Here is a 14592-nt window from a genome sequence, read left to right on the forward strand (position 1 = left end):
GATGGTATGGGGTAGGCAACTTTCAACTCTGCTACGCCACTAACAGAATGCCAGGACTACAAGGGGCAAAAGAGATAATCGACTAAGACCCAGCATTTGGGGACCGCTATCAGATACCCGATAAGACGCCAGCCCAGTACAAATTACCGACAAACCTAGCGCTCTACAAGGACAAGCAGCCGAGGTTCCACTACCCGTAAATCTCCATAATCTTGCATCAGAACCATGGATTCAACACCCGCGGCTCGACGTCGCCGCCGTAGACGCGTTGCCGAAGAGAACCGAAAACGTGCGCCTCGAGCGTAAGTCCGTTTAATGCAACGTACTGGACTCAGAACTGATGATGTCACCGATATCAGGTGCGATCGATGCAAGGCTCGGAAGAGCAAATGCATTGAGTCGAGTCCAGGCATTTGTCAAAGATGTGAAGCGGGTCAGCTTAGTTGTCGCTTTGACAGGTATGTGACAATTGCAGGATCGACAGCTAAGTTAATCTGACAAAATGTAGAGATAGGTTGTCTCCGCGACAAAGTCAAAGCCCAATGCCCGCTGGAGATGCTACCATTACTGCCGTAGCTGCCTCGTCTCAAACGGGAGCAACACCACAGGAGAACATTTCCATAGAAAGCCGTACGAACGATTACACGTTTATGTAGACACTGAACTTACAGATGCAGACCAGACTGAAGGCATACTATGGCCCCGATTCCTGACAAGACTACGCGAAGCCTTTTCTTTGGACCCAATATCAGGCCCTGAGGAGCAGGATATGGTCAATCTACAGGCTGTAAGTATTTTTCCCGCACCTGACAGTTATATGAGACTGAATCTATCAAGAATATTACGCGACCAAACAACCCATCGCTCGCAGAACAGGTCCGCCTCAAGAAGATTGTCGACTCATTTCCTCCTCGATCTATCGCTGAGTTTCTTGTTCATGTCTGCATCAGACGAGGCACCGATGTCTTCTTCTATTTCGACCAATCACAACTCATTCATGAGATTGAGCAGTTCTACACCAATCAAACGTGTCCCTTAAGGTTCGATCCCAGTTTCATCTGTCTCGCATTGACAATCTTCGCACTTGGCAGCCACTGGACCCCTTTAGAACGACCGGGCCATTCGCGAATTGATGAACACGATCCCGGGCGTTTGTTCTTCGAGCAGGCTAAGGTCCTTGTGCCGGATATAATCGAGCTTCCAGGCCTCAGGTCTATCCAAGTATGCTTGATACTCGGTGTCTATCTCATGCCGCAGAATGCAGTTGGGTCGTCCTATGTCTACACGGGAATGGCTTTGAGGAAGGCTCTGGCATTTGACCTACATCAGGATTTGGACGACCAAGCAATGGACGCGCGAGAAAGAGAAGTTCGTCGTCGACTGTGGTGGTCAATATACTCACTTGAAAGGTAAGTCCGGGTCACTCCTCCTGTCGGCTCCAACCGTACTGATGCGAAGCAGGTGCTCGACAATAAAGCTCAACAGGCCACGATCGGTGGCACCCGAGATCATTACGGTCCCATTACCGACTGTTATGCCAGAATTTGACGACTCCCAGAAGTTCAACAACGTTCTGCTGCAAATAGCATTCGCTCGTCTCATATCAATCTTGGACAGAGTGGCTGATTGGGAGTACGTCCGCAATCTACTGCTCCACTTCACATGCTGATATTTGCAGGTCAACAGTAACGAGCGATTCAGGTCGGGCAGATACATCGAGCCTGGAGAACCAGCTAAGAGAGTGGAAAGACTCGTTACCCGGAGACTTCGATCTGGAGACAATTCCTCCGCAAGACTCACGATATCGCGCTGTCTTTCATATCTGGCTCAACTATTACTATGCATGGATCGTTATGGGTAAGATGTCTCTCATTACTCTTGTGAGAATGACTCTTCGACGACATCTCGGAGACAACCCAGAGCCATGCAATATTGACGAAAAGGCTGAAAAGCTATCAAAGTCATGCGCAAAGGCTTCTAAAAAGCTGCTTCAGCTCTTTGAGGATCTGAACCAGACTGGTTACACCACGAGATTCTCATTCACGGACTTCCAAGGCTGCAGTATTGCTACCATCGTCACTCTCATAGCAGGTATCCTTGATAGGGATCCCGGATACGAAAGACGCGTCAGATTTGGTCTAGACTTCTTGCGAAGAATGGCGACAGGGAACCCAAATGCTCAAGTTGGTGTTAGGTTTGTCGAAGCCCTTCGGTCCATCTCGAACGAGGCCTGGAGCAAGCTTAGTCGGTCTGGGCAGCCTCCTGCCAACGTTACTGACGAGGGGCTACAGTCGTCTGCGTATAATGAATGGGCGGAGTGGCTGTCGAACCAAGAACAGTCGCAGAATTCTAATAACAACGAAGCGATTGGCGAAGGCGCATTAGGTGCCGACCAGAATACACAGGTACCTCCAGGTGCCGACGCAGAGTTTTGGTCTACGGGGCCTGAGGTTATGGAATGGAGCTCACGCACTGATGCAGTTCTCGAGCCACTCATGTCACGTCTACCGGTTCCACAGCTTCAGGCCGGCGACCAGCTTGATCCGTTTGAGACATATCGCCTGTCGACGACGTATAATGACGACCAGCCATTTTTGATGGGGCTCACAGGCTTTGATGTGCTGGACTTTGCAGGCTATCCTCCCGATATGGCGCCATGAAGCTTGGGTTTAGGCAATCGATGTTTTGAGAGTTGAAATGCTACAATGGAGATTTATTGAACCTTTTGTGCGATCCGGGTGTGATTTGCCACTCAATCTTGCACAAGAAAGAACATAATCGGGAAGAATTACGGTCATGAACTAATTATTAATATACAACGTTCAAAGTATAGTCCTTGAGGCAGAAAAACGACACTTGTATTTATGCTTTTCCCAACTTGATACTCAAAATCTTTGTTGTTCCATGTGTATTGCTCCCGACATTTATCAGATACTACAGCACTGAGTTGAATCGAATCGGAATTCCACCGTCAACCGCCAAAGACTCCAACTGACTGCGATACACCAGACCGTCCTTCATGACCGCTAAGATGTACTTCTCTGGATGATCGAAGATCTCGATTTGCTCCAATGGGTTCTTGTCCATGATGAGAACATCCGCCTGGAAACCCTCCTTCAGCTGACCCAGAGTAGTCTCACAACCCATCATCTTAGCAGGATTCACTGTTGCACTTCGCAATATCTCAAGAGGCTTGAGTGCTTGAGAGCGGAGAGAAAACTCCTGTGTCTGCGCAGAGCCGAGGGGGCCGAGGAGATCGCTGCCATAGCACATGGTCACGCCAGCTTCCGAGGCAATGCGGAGAGCTTCGAGGCCGGACTTTAACACTTGGGCGTTCTTGACTTGTGACTCTGGTGGTAAGAAGTTCTTCCACTTGTCCGTGGCCATCTGGGCATAAGTGATAAGTGTCGGGGTGAGATAGACACCCTTCTCTGCCATGAGACGAGCCGTTGGGGCATCAACGAAGTTACCATGCTCAATTCCCTTGACTCCATTGTCGATGCAATGCCTGATAGCCTTAGTTGTGTATGCATGCGCCGTGACGAAGGTCCCAGCATTGTTCGCACACTCCACCATCGCTTGAATCTCTGACGTGGTGAATTGCAGCTGTTCCAGCTTGTCGGTCGGTGATGCAACGCCACCAGATCCCATTATCTTGATAAAGTCCGCTCCACAGCGAATCTCATCGCGAACAGCGGCCATGCACTCGGGCACACCATTGCAGATACGGCCCAAAGACCCAATAGCGTGTCCGCCACAGCATTCATGCTTCTCGTAAGAACTTCTCAAGTCGCCATGGCCACCTGTTTGCGAAAGCGCGTGACCTGAGATGAACAGACGGGGGCCGGGGAAAACGCCCTCTTCAATGGCCTCCTTCAGTGGAAGCTGAGCGCCACCGCAGTCACGAACTGATGTGAAGCCGCGGTAGAGCATTTGCGAAGCGACATATGGCTGCCGCAACAGCGAAATGTCATTGGGGTTTCCAAAGACACGGGATAAGTCTGTGAAGCCCGGTGTCGCGCAGAGATGAACGTGCGCATCGAATAGACCTGGGCATAGGTATCGGCCCTTGCAGTCCACGACGTTGTAGCCATCGGGATATTGGCTTGGTGTTGAGGGGTAGACGGTCTCGATTTTGCCGTCTTTCGTGGATAGCGATGCATCTTCGAAAATTTTACCTGTCGAGACATCGATGATGTTGGCGTGGATGAAGAGATGCTTCTTGGGAGGATGACGAAGCCATGGCTTGATGTCTGCGCCAGGAACTGTATCGACTTGAGTCATGTTGAAGTCTGTGGGATAAATGAACCATGCAATCTCAGTTCAAAGCCAAGATAAGTGAGATAAAATTGAGATATCGGCCCAGAAACAATCCAAGACAGTGGCTTTTTATCACAATCTCCTCTCAAGCACCCCTCGTCTGTGTAACGCTCTTCGCCGATCATTGCCGATAGCGGGCGAGATTACCGCAGTCGGCAACATGGCTATCGGCAAAATGTCACTATTCCCGACATTGAGCCATCGGATCGATGGTCTATCTCGTCGGCTCCATGTCCTTCCCCGCATTATGATAAGGTTTTCCCCATAGTGGCTCCTGTCACCGAATATCCGATGCCCGGAGCTGTCATTTGATGAAATTTTGACAACGGCGAACCAAGCTGTTGGGATCATGATATAATTGAGGTGTTCCCCAGGAAGGATCAGCGTAGCCCATCATGCACTTGGATTGACATCATCCAGATCATTTCTTTGTTTCACCATCAACTCGCAATCATGGATAATGCTCTTGAGAAGAAAATGTCTGCGCCAAAGCTTGATGAGCCTGAGGCAAGGGGTGAGATCCTCGACATGGACGATTCATACACTCCGGAAGAAGAGAAAGCGGTTCTTCGCAAGATTGACATGGTCATCCTGCCATTCGTAAGTGACCGCATCGCCATCGAGTGTCTTCATGGCTCACAAAAGTCTACAGATGTGCTTCGTCTTCTTCCTCCAGTACCTCGACAAGCAAAGTTTGAGCTACGCTGCGGTCTTTGGTCTCATCGACGACCTCAATTTGACCAGCTCTCAGTACTCCTGGTGCAGCTCTATCTTCTACGTCGGCCAATTGGTCGCTGAATATCCCTGTATCTACCTCATGAGCAGACTGCACCTAACCAAGTTTGTCGGAGTCACAGTGTACGTGCATCATTCTCTCCACCAAGTTCTCACTGATAAGCTTCTAGTATCGTATGGGGCACCATCTGCATGTGTCTCGCAGCTCCCCACAACTTTGCCGGTTTTGCCGCCGTTCGTTTCCTCCTTGGCTTTAGCGAAGGTGCCGTATCACCAGCCTTTGTCACCATCACATCCATCTGGTACCGGAAATCAGAACACACACTTCGTACTGCGCTTTGGGTCACCATGAATGGCGTTGCACAAGTTGTCGGATGCCTTCTCATGTACGGCATTGGAAAGAACACGTCGCTTGGTCTCGCGCCATGGCGTACTCTGTTCCTTGTCTGCGGTGCGATGACGGTCGTCGCTGGTATTGCGTTCTTCACTCTCATGCCTAACGGTCCGAGAGATGCTTGGTTCTTGAGCCCTAGAGAACGCGAGGTGTTGTCGATGCGAATGGCTCGTGATCGCGAGGGAGGTGACAAGACAAGCTTCAGCACCAGTCAACTCCGAGAGACTCTCCTGGACCCCAAGGCTTGGGCTGTCTTTTGGTTCGGAGTTCTGGTCACAATGCAGTCGCCCGTGCTTACTTTTGCGTCTCTTGTCATCAAGTCAATCGGCTACACGCAGCTCGAGACTATGCTCTACACGGCACCATCGGGAGCAGTTCAGATCGGACTCTTGTGGATTGGAGTCGGACTTTGCACCCTGTTTCCCCAACAGCGATCGTTGGTCGTGCTGGTTCTGATCATTCCACCTCTTATCGGCAACGTCTTCCTGATGAAGCTTGATGTCAGCGCTGGTTGGGGTCTGATCGCTGCATCATGGGTGGTAAGTTTAGTGATTTCTTGTTTCTGACATCTGCTGACTCTTTGGATAGTCGTCTTGCATTACAGCTTCAATGTCGATTCTCCTCTCACTCTCCGCGTCGAATGTCAAAGGCAACACCAAGAGAGCTTTGGTAAACTGCATGTTCTTCATCGGATATTGTGCAGGCTGTATTGGATCCCCTCAGCTGTGGACCAATGGCCCCCGATATCGAGAGGGTGTCATCACCAGCATCGTCACTTGGTGTCTCCTGTTTCTGACGATGATTGTTTATCGCACCCTCTGCAATCGTGATAACAAGAAGAGAGACCTGGCTGGAGAGTCTCACAGCACTGGCGAGGTTATTTTGGATAAGAATGGCTTGCCCAAGTCTGACTTGACAGACAAGGAGGACAGGGCGTTCCGATATAGTTACTAGACGGTTATCAGGTCGAAGTATGTATCAAAAGAGACGGACGCAAGGATTGGATCAGTGTGCATGTCGAGGATTCCCAGCTAAGATATCATTGAGGGTTCTCTATAGAAGCTAAAAGTATTCGCAAGATTAAGCACTCTTTGTGCCATTGAAAGACTTCTTCTGGATCCAAGCATCAACAATACCAGCAATCTGCATGTTATTCTTCTCAACATGCAAGAAATGACCGTTGCCCTTGATGCCCCAGTCAGTCAACTTGATCCACTCAGGCTTGCCACCAGCCTGCTTGAGGAAGTCGATAACACAGTGATCGTATGTGATGTGAACAGAGGCTTCACCAGTCAGGAGCAGGTAAGGGACCTTATTGATCTGAGGAAGCTTGCGGGCGGGCTCGACTTGAAGATAGCAGTTGCGATGAGCGAGAGTCTCCTCTCCAACGGACTCGCTTTCAAGTTCTAAAAGACCGTGTTAGCAAAGGTTACTGAAAGAGAGGGTGGTGGTGAGCTTACCGGATGGGTCGCTGACTGGAGGGTCGTAAGTCACAGGTGTGTTGGTCAAACCCCAAGGCGAACCAGCAAATCCACCTAGTCCCTCAGCATAAGACCAGAAAGGTGAAGTAGCAGCCTCGAGATTGATGCTACCAGCGATGTACTCAGGGCAATCGTTGGAAAGCAGAAGGGGATTCCTGCTACCAAGCGAATGGGATATGAGAAAGGCCTTCTCGCCAAGGAGAGAAAGAAGTTCGCAGCCACCAGCACGGAGAGCGTTCTCCTGGCCGACAAAGTTGGTGGTAAGAGGAATCAGCGACTTCTTGAACTGGTCGTACACAGGGTCGCCATCGGCTCCAGTACCAGGCCACTGGGTGTGCAGCTTAGCTTGGGGATAAGTCTCATAGTTCTCGGGAGAGGTGAAGAACTTCATGACAGTCTCAGTAGCAGAACCCGCGGCCATGGGGAAGCTAGCAATAGCGTTCTCAGCACTGCGACCGATGGCATTGTTATCCACTAAGTACACGACATAGCCCCTCTTGGTGAAGTAGCTAGCCCATCCCTCACGGTTATCGGGTGTGTTGAGCCAAGTACTTCCCGATAGACCACCACCGTGGAAGAAGACAAGAGGATGCTTCTGAGTCCACTGCTTAGTAGGCGTCAACTTCTCCACGTAGACTTGATCAACGGTGATGGTTCCGGAAGTCCCCTTTGCAGAGCGACCGCCGATGTAGAAGAAATCTCTCGTGTAGGGGACCTCATTCGAGCGGCAGTGCATGCTAATGGCGTTCGTGCCAGTGCAATCCACATTGCGCTCCTGGACAGGAGACGCTAGGGCGCCGCCGAGGAAGAGCAGCGAATTGAGAACGAAACGCGCCATTGTAATTAATTAAGTAATTGGGGGGATGAAAATGAATGGCTGCCAGAAAAATACTCTGGACTTTTGTCTAAACGAGTGACTGGTGATTAAGGACGTAGAGAGTGGCGATTCTCTATGTTCGAGATGAATAAAATCTACGGGAATCGGGAGGTTTATAGCAAGGCAAGGGTCTAATATGCTGTAGTATTCCGTTCTCGCGCCAATCGCATTGCGTGAGGGAGACTAAACGAACGTCGTGGAGATGGGACATGGGTTCCCAGAAAGGGGATGCTTGGCAAAGGATTTAAGGAAGAAATCAGCATCAAATGTTGGCCGATCTAATCTTAAGACAGGACAAGTTTTGTATACTGGCCTGACATATAGAAACATCTTTATAAACGACTCACCAAAACATTCTAATCCTCATTCAGGCTCCAAATCGTCAAGACTCCATATGCAATGACTTCCTCAGAGCCGATCGAACGATTCTTACACGATGCCAATCCTAAGGGCCCAGTAAGCCGTTCGCCGTTAGATCTCAATAACGTTAGCATGGCCCGGAAATACGGAGAAATTACCGCGCCGCATTATGCCAGGAACCCATCGCTCGGCACCAAGGCCCTTTTGCCCTGTCTGGGTCATCCGGGTTGACGGATCCAATAGATGCTAAGCGGACGGGGTATTTCAAGGTTGGAGTATTTAATTCCCGGTATCTAAGCGGGGCTTCCACTCAACCTCGAACCATTGCTGCATCGTCTGCAACGGCGCTGCTGCGATGATGCTTGCTACTGAGAAACCATGTGTCTTGTAGAAAGATAAAATGTGTTGTAGATATCGTTTTTGTATTAACAAGAAAAGATTTTTGAATGTTGATCAGCAACCGATAGACTAAACTTGTGTCTTCTTCCTCGACCTTTAACCTATTTCGCATGATAATTCTTCATCCCCGGATCCGAATCATAAGTCAACTCGACCTCATCCGTCCTCAAAATCCCCATTTCCACAACACCACCCTTATCCCCACCAATAATATTCTCAATCGAGTCCGAATCCCCCGCCGTAGCCCTCCTAACGGTCGTAGTGTTCCTCGTGTCATGCTCCAGGTCCGTCCATCCCTGCGTTCTAGATCTCGAGTGGGAACCCGACGTTCCAATCTTTGTCTTTATGGAGCTCCACGTCCCCATTATCGCTGCATCCAAAACAGGGAGTGAGGCGGTAAGTGTGCCGAATGTCAGGTCCAGCACGGTCCAGCGCATGGCGGATGTGAATTGCCAGCACGAGTCGTTGGTTATGGTGACCATTGTTTGCTGAAGGAGTCCACCAAGGACTGTTGTACCGCCGACAAGCCAGATGAAGAAGAGACGGGCTTTTTTGGCGGTGTTGATCTTGACGTACCAAAGGATGATGATTGGTGCGAGAAGAAGAACAATACTCTGAGAGAATAATGTTAGAAATGCATTTGATGGCAGAGAAGCACCTCAGCTCACCTGCGCAACATGCATGCTGCTCAAGAATTTATTCTGTAGACCAGTGTTTATGCACACTGGTGGCTTGTCCAAAGAACCACCAAACTTCTTGTCCCACGCAAACTGAATGGGATTGCATGTGAACACGAACCCTTCGCAAAGTCAATACCACTCACTAGTCCAGCGCAAGGCCCAACTTACAAAATATCGCGAGAAGGATGTAGATCACCACCGTGCCAAGAAAGATATCCGCAAAGAGCCTCCACTTCTTCGATGCTCTATCCGCAAGTCGACGAACGAACAATGTGATCGAAACCTTGATCAACCCGACCGAGACGTAGAAGATGATCCTGCATACCGATAGGTAGTAGAAATAGAGGTTGTATTCTTCGTAGGTGCTTTCGTATGTATGTCGACCGGCGCCTGTTTCCGCGAGCATCGCTATAACAATGCATGGATAGCTGACGGCCAAAGACTAAAAATGTCAACAAGATTTGATTCAAATGTACCGATTTACTCACTGCAGCGGCTATAATGGCCAAGTCGTCTGCTCCAAACTGTGTCCTCGCGCCCTTGAGACGAATGATAACTCTTGCAACCGTCGGTACAACAATCGCCAGTATAACCAAGATCATACCCGCCAAGATTGCAGGTTTCTTCGACTCGTCGGGTGGATTTTCAGGTCGCTGGATCGAAAACACCAAGCCTGCGCTCGCGTTGAGATTGTTGAGGCCATATGTACGAAGAATACCGCGAACGATATAGAAATCATCTTCAGTAGCAGGCGGTTCGCCTACAAACGCTGAGTTCACCATTCTGAAAAGCCTTTGACATGTACTTCACGAAAGCAATGAAAGTGCCGAACTGTCACGATATATTATCCAACAAACTGTCTCGCCTCTCGTACTACCCTCCTCTCCTGGACCTTGCACCCAATGCATCTTGGCGAATGTGAATGGTGCGATTCCGAAAAAATGAGGATTTTGCCACGGGCTTGGGTCTTGTTTCAGGCGTGGAGCTCCTGCTCATTCTGGCCATCTCCCGCTTTTCCAGAACCCAGTCATTGTCCCAAGCGGCGCAGAGTACTTTTTGAATGTGCTTGATGGAGTGACGTGTAACCGAGCTCTCGGGACAAAAGCAATTAGTATTCAATAAGCATATAATAGCCATTATATGCTTTCGCTTAAACTGGACCACATGGGTGGTTATTTCCGACGTTATAGCAGCCGTCTTAAAACGAACGATACTTGCATAGCCGGCGCTCGGCTCTGAACAGGGCGCCGGAGAAATTGAACAAAGCCGTGAAACACAGTGGCTTTCCGAACTATCGGGCCAAACAACATGCCTCCCTTCAAAACCGTGAGTGAGGCTGCCCGTTCATGCTTGAGTAAATCAGTGGATCTTGAATCCGTGATGAGATTTTAGCGAATATCCGACAGGAGTTGGAGCGTGCGCTGCTAAATGGACAAATAAAATTGTTAGTATATCTTCCATAATTACCATCGTATATCGGTCTCGCTTAATTCCGAGAGAAACTTGCAAGAAAAAAGCTTATGGCAGTGTTCACTCAAGTCTCACTATTGTCGATGCCTGGCCGAGAGTCTATGTCACCAACACAGTGAACGATATGGTAGCGAATATCTCGTCAATCGGAAGATCAGGATTGCGGACCGTGCATTTCGATCCCCGGCTAGGTTTCTCTGACCTTCATGGCGATCCTCATCAAGAGGCAGCCACGAGAAAAACTTGGATATCTTGGCTTGCTGATCGCAAACCACCGCTCTGACAGGAGACAACAACAAGGCTGTTCATATCTTTTGAGGCTACTACTATAAATCGCAAGGTGCTATCACCTATAATCGACTTTTTCACTGATTATTTGAAACATATTTCTGATCTAGTTCATTTCACAGAGGCCATAAGTGAGGCCGATATACAAGGTAACATCTATGCCGTGTTGTCACTGTTAGTTTGACGTCTTCACGCTTCCGTACAAACGTATAAGTCCATAGTGTAGCTTATCTTTGTGAAACCTGCCTCTTGAATGTACATGATAAAAGCATTGTATTGATGTTGCGCTTACTGTTTGGCAGAATGTTCACTGCCCTTAGCTTACATTGTAGCGTCATAGTATCAAGCATGAGGCTAGAAAAACGTCTTCACTGCCGCAAAACACGGTCCAAAACATAGCAGGAAGTACCATTGTCAGATAAGATTCTTTTGTATATTGATGGTTTTTTTGGACAACTTTGACAAATCATGGCATTCGGTCCCCTGGTGGTATCGCGCCTATGCTTGACAATCGCTGTTCTCTCATAACCACCTACTCCTAGGACTCCTTAGTCACCCAAGTAAAAGTAGTGCTGCCCAGTAAACTCAGCACAATCAACACTAATGCTGTTACTCTGCGAGTCAACGTCCCAAGTCTGACAATCCGAAGAGCAATCATCGGTAGGACAAGCCCCCATCTTGGCAGGCGTTCTGCTGTCGGTGCCGGTCACGAGGGCTTGGAATGCCATGAAGCATCTGCCATCGGGGCAGATATCTGAAAGGTCTGCGCAGATGTTGTTGCCCTTGACCCAACTGAGAGGCTGCGACTTTTCGCCAGCTGTGAATTGGGGGCAGCCGTCGTCTTTGACCTTGATTTGGCCGCCGTATTGAGCTGAAGTGAGGTCGAGGAAGAGGAGGGCTGATGCGACGATGGATTTCATGATGGAGTTACTTAAGTTGACTAACTGAGATTGCAGGAATCAGTAATATCGGTCGAAGTTCTTGGTTCTGGATGAAACTCGGGAATTCTTATGAGATTTAGGAAGAGGTTTCGATAAGGTAAATTTAAGTAGTTAATGTTTCCTACTTTATACAATTATCTCCTGTGACATGTTTCTTTATTTCAGCTCAAGTCGTTGATCTGCATTATGCTGTGCCCATATCATGGAAGCAACTCGTCAGCGTCAGATTTTAGTTCATCATGGGTTTTATATCACGCCGCGAAAGGAACGGTAGTGCTCGAAACAGCGGAGCTGAAGGAAGGATAGTGGATATCATCCCCCATAAAAGGATGCAGAAGGAATGTTTGATCGGCGTACTCAGACTCTCGGCATGAAATATCTCGTCAGATCTTGAGTTTCTGTATCAATCACCCCACGTCCGAGTCCCGTTTTGAGGCTGAGCTGTTCAGGCCATCATCGATTGTCAGTCTTCACAAGTTTGGTAAATATGAAAGTCTTTCGATGTCTGCGACCTCTAAAACCTTGATGTAAGTAATGAATAAATAATTTAAGAGAACCAATGAGGCTGGAAGCCTTTTATTTACAGGCATTCTCTCCTGAAAGCCATGTTGAGACCATGACCTGGACTCATACGCTACTGTTGGCAAATGGATTTTCTTTATTATCAAAGGTCTAGGTACTTAGTTTCTGCTAGCGGACCACCAGCCATCGAACTCAGCTACAGCAGGTTTCAACCTGTTCATCTTCCGTAGTATAGTGGTCAGTATGCAAGCTTGTCACGCTTGAGACCCGGGTTCAATTCCCGGCGGGAGAGTCGCCTCATGATCTAATCATGCTTTCTTTTTCTCTTTTTTCCCCATTTTCTTGAATTTTTTTTACTACTCATCACTTCTCCGCATTCATGATAAATGCGTCAACGGATATCGCTTAGAAGAGCGCGCATTACATATAAAGTATAGTTAGGGAATTATATAATTATATAGACTAATAATATTATTCTTATAATTATAAGTCAGAGACTAAGTTTATAATATAAGTTAAGAAAGATTTAATATACAAAGTCTTTAATAAAGGATATCCCTATTATGGAAAGAAAGTTCTGGTAATAACACTACTGGGAACTCCTCCCTGCTCGGCACCGAATACGTTGAAGTCCTCTCTGTTGAAATAAAAGGGGACATTGCCGACGAAGAGCTGACCATCGACCAAGCTGAACACATTTGCATTGCCATAAATTTTGGATGGGGATGCGATGAATCCTGATTTGGCCATAATCACGAGGAGAGAGGTTACGAATATTTAGCATGCCAAGAGTCACAAAAGGGTCAAATGGAAGGCCGGCAGCACAGGTATATGTCAATCCACAAAATATTCAACATGCTAATTAGACTAGCCAGCGTTCGAAGTGAGGGTCAGAGGAAGAATAGACACTCGAGCGTCATCCAGCTCTGCTGATGCCAAGACCTGGAATGTTCCCAATTGTAAAGTCCACAAGTGGAATCACACAACTTGAAGATGAGGCCTCCGTGTGTTCTCGATGGACAATGTTTATGAGCAGACTCTTCAACGGCGCTCCCGACCACCAAATTGATTCAGGCTCCCTTGCAGTCATTTGAGAAGCGGTATTTAAGGAAACTACTTGCTTTGATTCTTATTGAATGACTAAATCGGCTTTATTGGATCTAGAAAATCAGCGGCTAGCGATAAATTGAAGCAAGGGATGAAGATATTTGCTCTAAGCTATGTTTACGTGCTTATGTCACGACTAACCCAAACAATACTCAGAATAGGTATCCAGATATGCTTATAGTTTAATTATCGAACTCGATAAGACAGAAATAATTGAACAGATATCAATGGCTGATCAAATTTGATTGTCAAGTTTGAGATGAAGCAAGGGTAGTCGTGGTCTCAGACACCCGAGCCCAACGACTGGAGGCTGGGTCTCTTGATTGGCTTCAAGACTGAGATGTCTTAAGCCGACATGTCATCCAGCATGCGGCCACCAGTTTCCATATCGAATGACAGTTTCGGGAAGTCGTGTCTGGGTTTATTGCGCGAGTTGATCACTACAATGCCAGCTAGGGGAACGTTGACAGCCTCATCCATACATGTAGACCCAGGATAATCCGCTAGCGCTGTCAAGAAAATTCCAAGTCCCATTACCGTTATACTTGATGTCCTTGATGTTTTATTTGGAGACCTTCCTATGCATAGTTGTGACTGGGCCTTCAACGTCACCAAGATTGTCGCCATTTGCACAGTGGATAATGATCAGACTTATTATTGAACAGAGAAGAGATTGTATATAAGATTGACTATATATGTCTTCAGGTTGCGACAATCAATCGTGCAACAACAATAATATTGGGAAGGATGAAGCGACAGGCGGTTTTCGTATCGCGATAAGACTCCTCCAAGCTACACCGTGAAAGATTTCCTAATCGGGTATGAAGATAGGGCACTTCTCGTATCAATTGTCGTTTTCCAACTAACGTCAAGTCGTTAGAAAGCGGGGTTCATGATGCGCATCTTCCCCTTTCAACTGTCGCGTGCAGATCAACATGGTAAGCCAATCCTCAATTGAACAAATGGCTTTTCAACGGTCACTGGCATCAAACGCTGAATCCTGAGACTCTTGGTGGAA

At 47.9% G+C, this 14592-nt stretch overlaps 7 protein-coding genes and 1 non-coding gene across 9 annotated transcripts; 3 read left to right on the forward strand and 5 right to left on the reverse strand.

Annotated features, from left to right (window-relative positions):
- The first annotated feature begins 183 nt into the window (after positions 1-183).
- FOIG_11630 (uncharacterized protein) lies at positions 184-4410 on the forward strand. Of its 2 annotated transcripts, XM_031212201.1 has the most exons (7): positions 184-302; positions 360-458; positions 509-630; positions 678-787; positions 838-1409; positions 1462-1632; positions 1679-4410. In XM_031212201.1, exons 1-7 carry the CDS (start codon positions 226-228, stop codon positions 2658-2660), a joined length of 2133 nt encoding a protein of 710 aa, XP_031058178.1. In that variant the 5' UTR covers positions 184-225; the 3' UTR covers positions 2661-4410. The 2 variants fall into 2 exon arrangements, with proteins under 2 accessions (XP_031058178.1, XP_031058179.1); XM_031212202.1 differs by having other exon boundaries at positions 509-787.
- FOIG_11631 (uncharacterized protein) lies at positions 2763-4408 on the reverse strand. Its single transcript, XM_031212203.1, has one exon. It carries the CDS (start codon positions 4282-4284, stop codon positions 2935-2937), a length of 1350 nt encoding a protein of 449 aa, XP_031058180.1. The 5' UTR covers positions 4285-4408; the 3' UTR covers positions 2763-2934.
- Positions 4411-4639: 229 nt separating the features above from the next.
- Positions 4640-6535, forward strand: FOIG_11632 (uncharacterized protein). Its single transcript, XM_031212204.1, has 4 exons — positions 4640-4920; positions 4973-5178; positions 5226-5988; positions 6038-6535. Exons 1-4 carry the CDS (start codon positions 4774-4776, stop codon positions 6401-6403), a joined length of 1482 nt encoding a protein of 493 aa, XP_031058181.1. The 5' UTR covers positions 4640-4773; the 3' UTR covers positions 6404-6535.
- Positions 6530-7768, reverse strand: FOIG_11633 (uncharacterized protein; the record flags this gene model as incomplete). Its single annotated transcript, XM_031212205.1, has 2 exons — positions 6530-6855; positions 6910-7768. 2 exons carry the CDS (start codon positions 7766-7768, stop codon positions 6530-6532), a joined length of 1185 nt encoding a protein of 394 aa, XP_031058182.1.
- An 899-nt stretch (positions 7769-8667) lies between these two features.
- FOIG_11634 (uncharacterized protein) lies at positions 8668-10028 on the reverse strand (the record flags this gene model as incomplete). The annotated part of the gene is made up of 4 exons (XM_031212206.1): positions 8668-9180; positions 9235-9365; positions 9415-9688; positions 9735-10028. 4 exons carry the CDS (start codon positions 10026-10028, stop codon positions 8668-8670), a joined length of 1212 nt encoding a protein of 403 aa, XP_031058183.1.
- Positions 10029-11552: 1524 nt separating this feature from the next.
- FOIG_11635 (uncharacterized protein) lies at positions 11553-11924 on the reverse strand (the record flags this gene model as incomplete). The annotated part of the gene is made up of 1 exon (XM_031212207.1): positions 11553-11924. One exon carries the CDS (start codon positions 11922-11924, stop codon positions 11553-11555), a length of 372 nt encoding a protein of 123 aa, XP_031058184.1.
- A 763-nt stretch (positions 11925-12687) lies between these two features.
- FOIG_11636 lies at positions 12688-12759 on the forward strand. Its single transcript has one exon. It is a non-coding gene; the product is annotated as a tRNA-Asp (tRNA).
- Positions 12760-13028: 269 nt separating this feature from the next.
- On the reverse strand, positions 13029-13217 carry FOIG_11637 (uncharacterized protein; the record flags this gene model as incomplete). Its single annotated transcript, XM_031212208.1, has 1 exon — positions 13029-13217. One exon carries the CDS (start codon positions 13215-13217, stop codon positions 13029-13031), a length of 189 nt encoding a protein of 62 aa, XP_031058185.1.
- Between the last annotated feature and the right edge of the window lie 1375 nt (positions 13218-14592).

This window comes from Fusarium odoratissimum (assembly GCF_000260195.1).
Source record: "Fusarium odoratissimum NRRL 54006 unplaced genomic scaffold supercont1.22, whole genome shotgun sequence".
Taxonomy (NCBI): Eukaryota; Fungi; Ascomycota; class Sordariomycetes; order Hypocreales; family Nectriaceae; genus Fusarium; species Fusarium odoratissimum.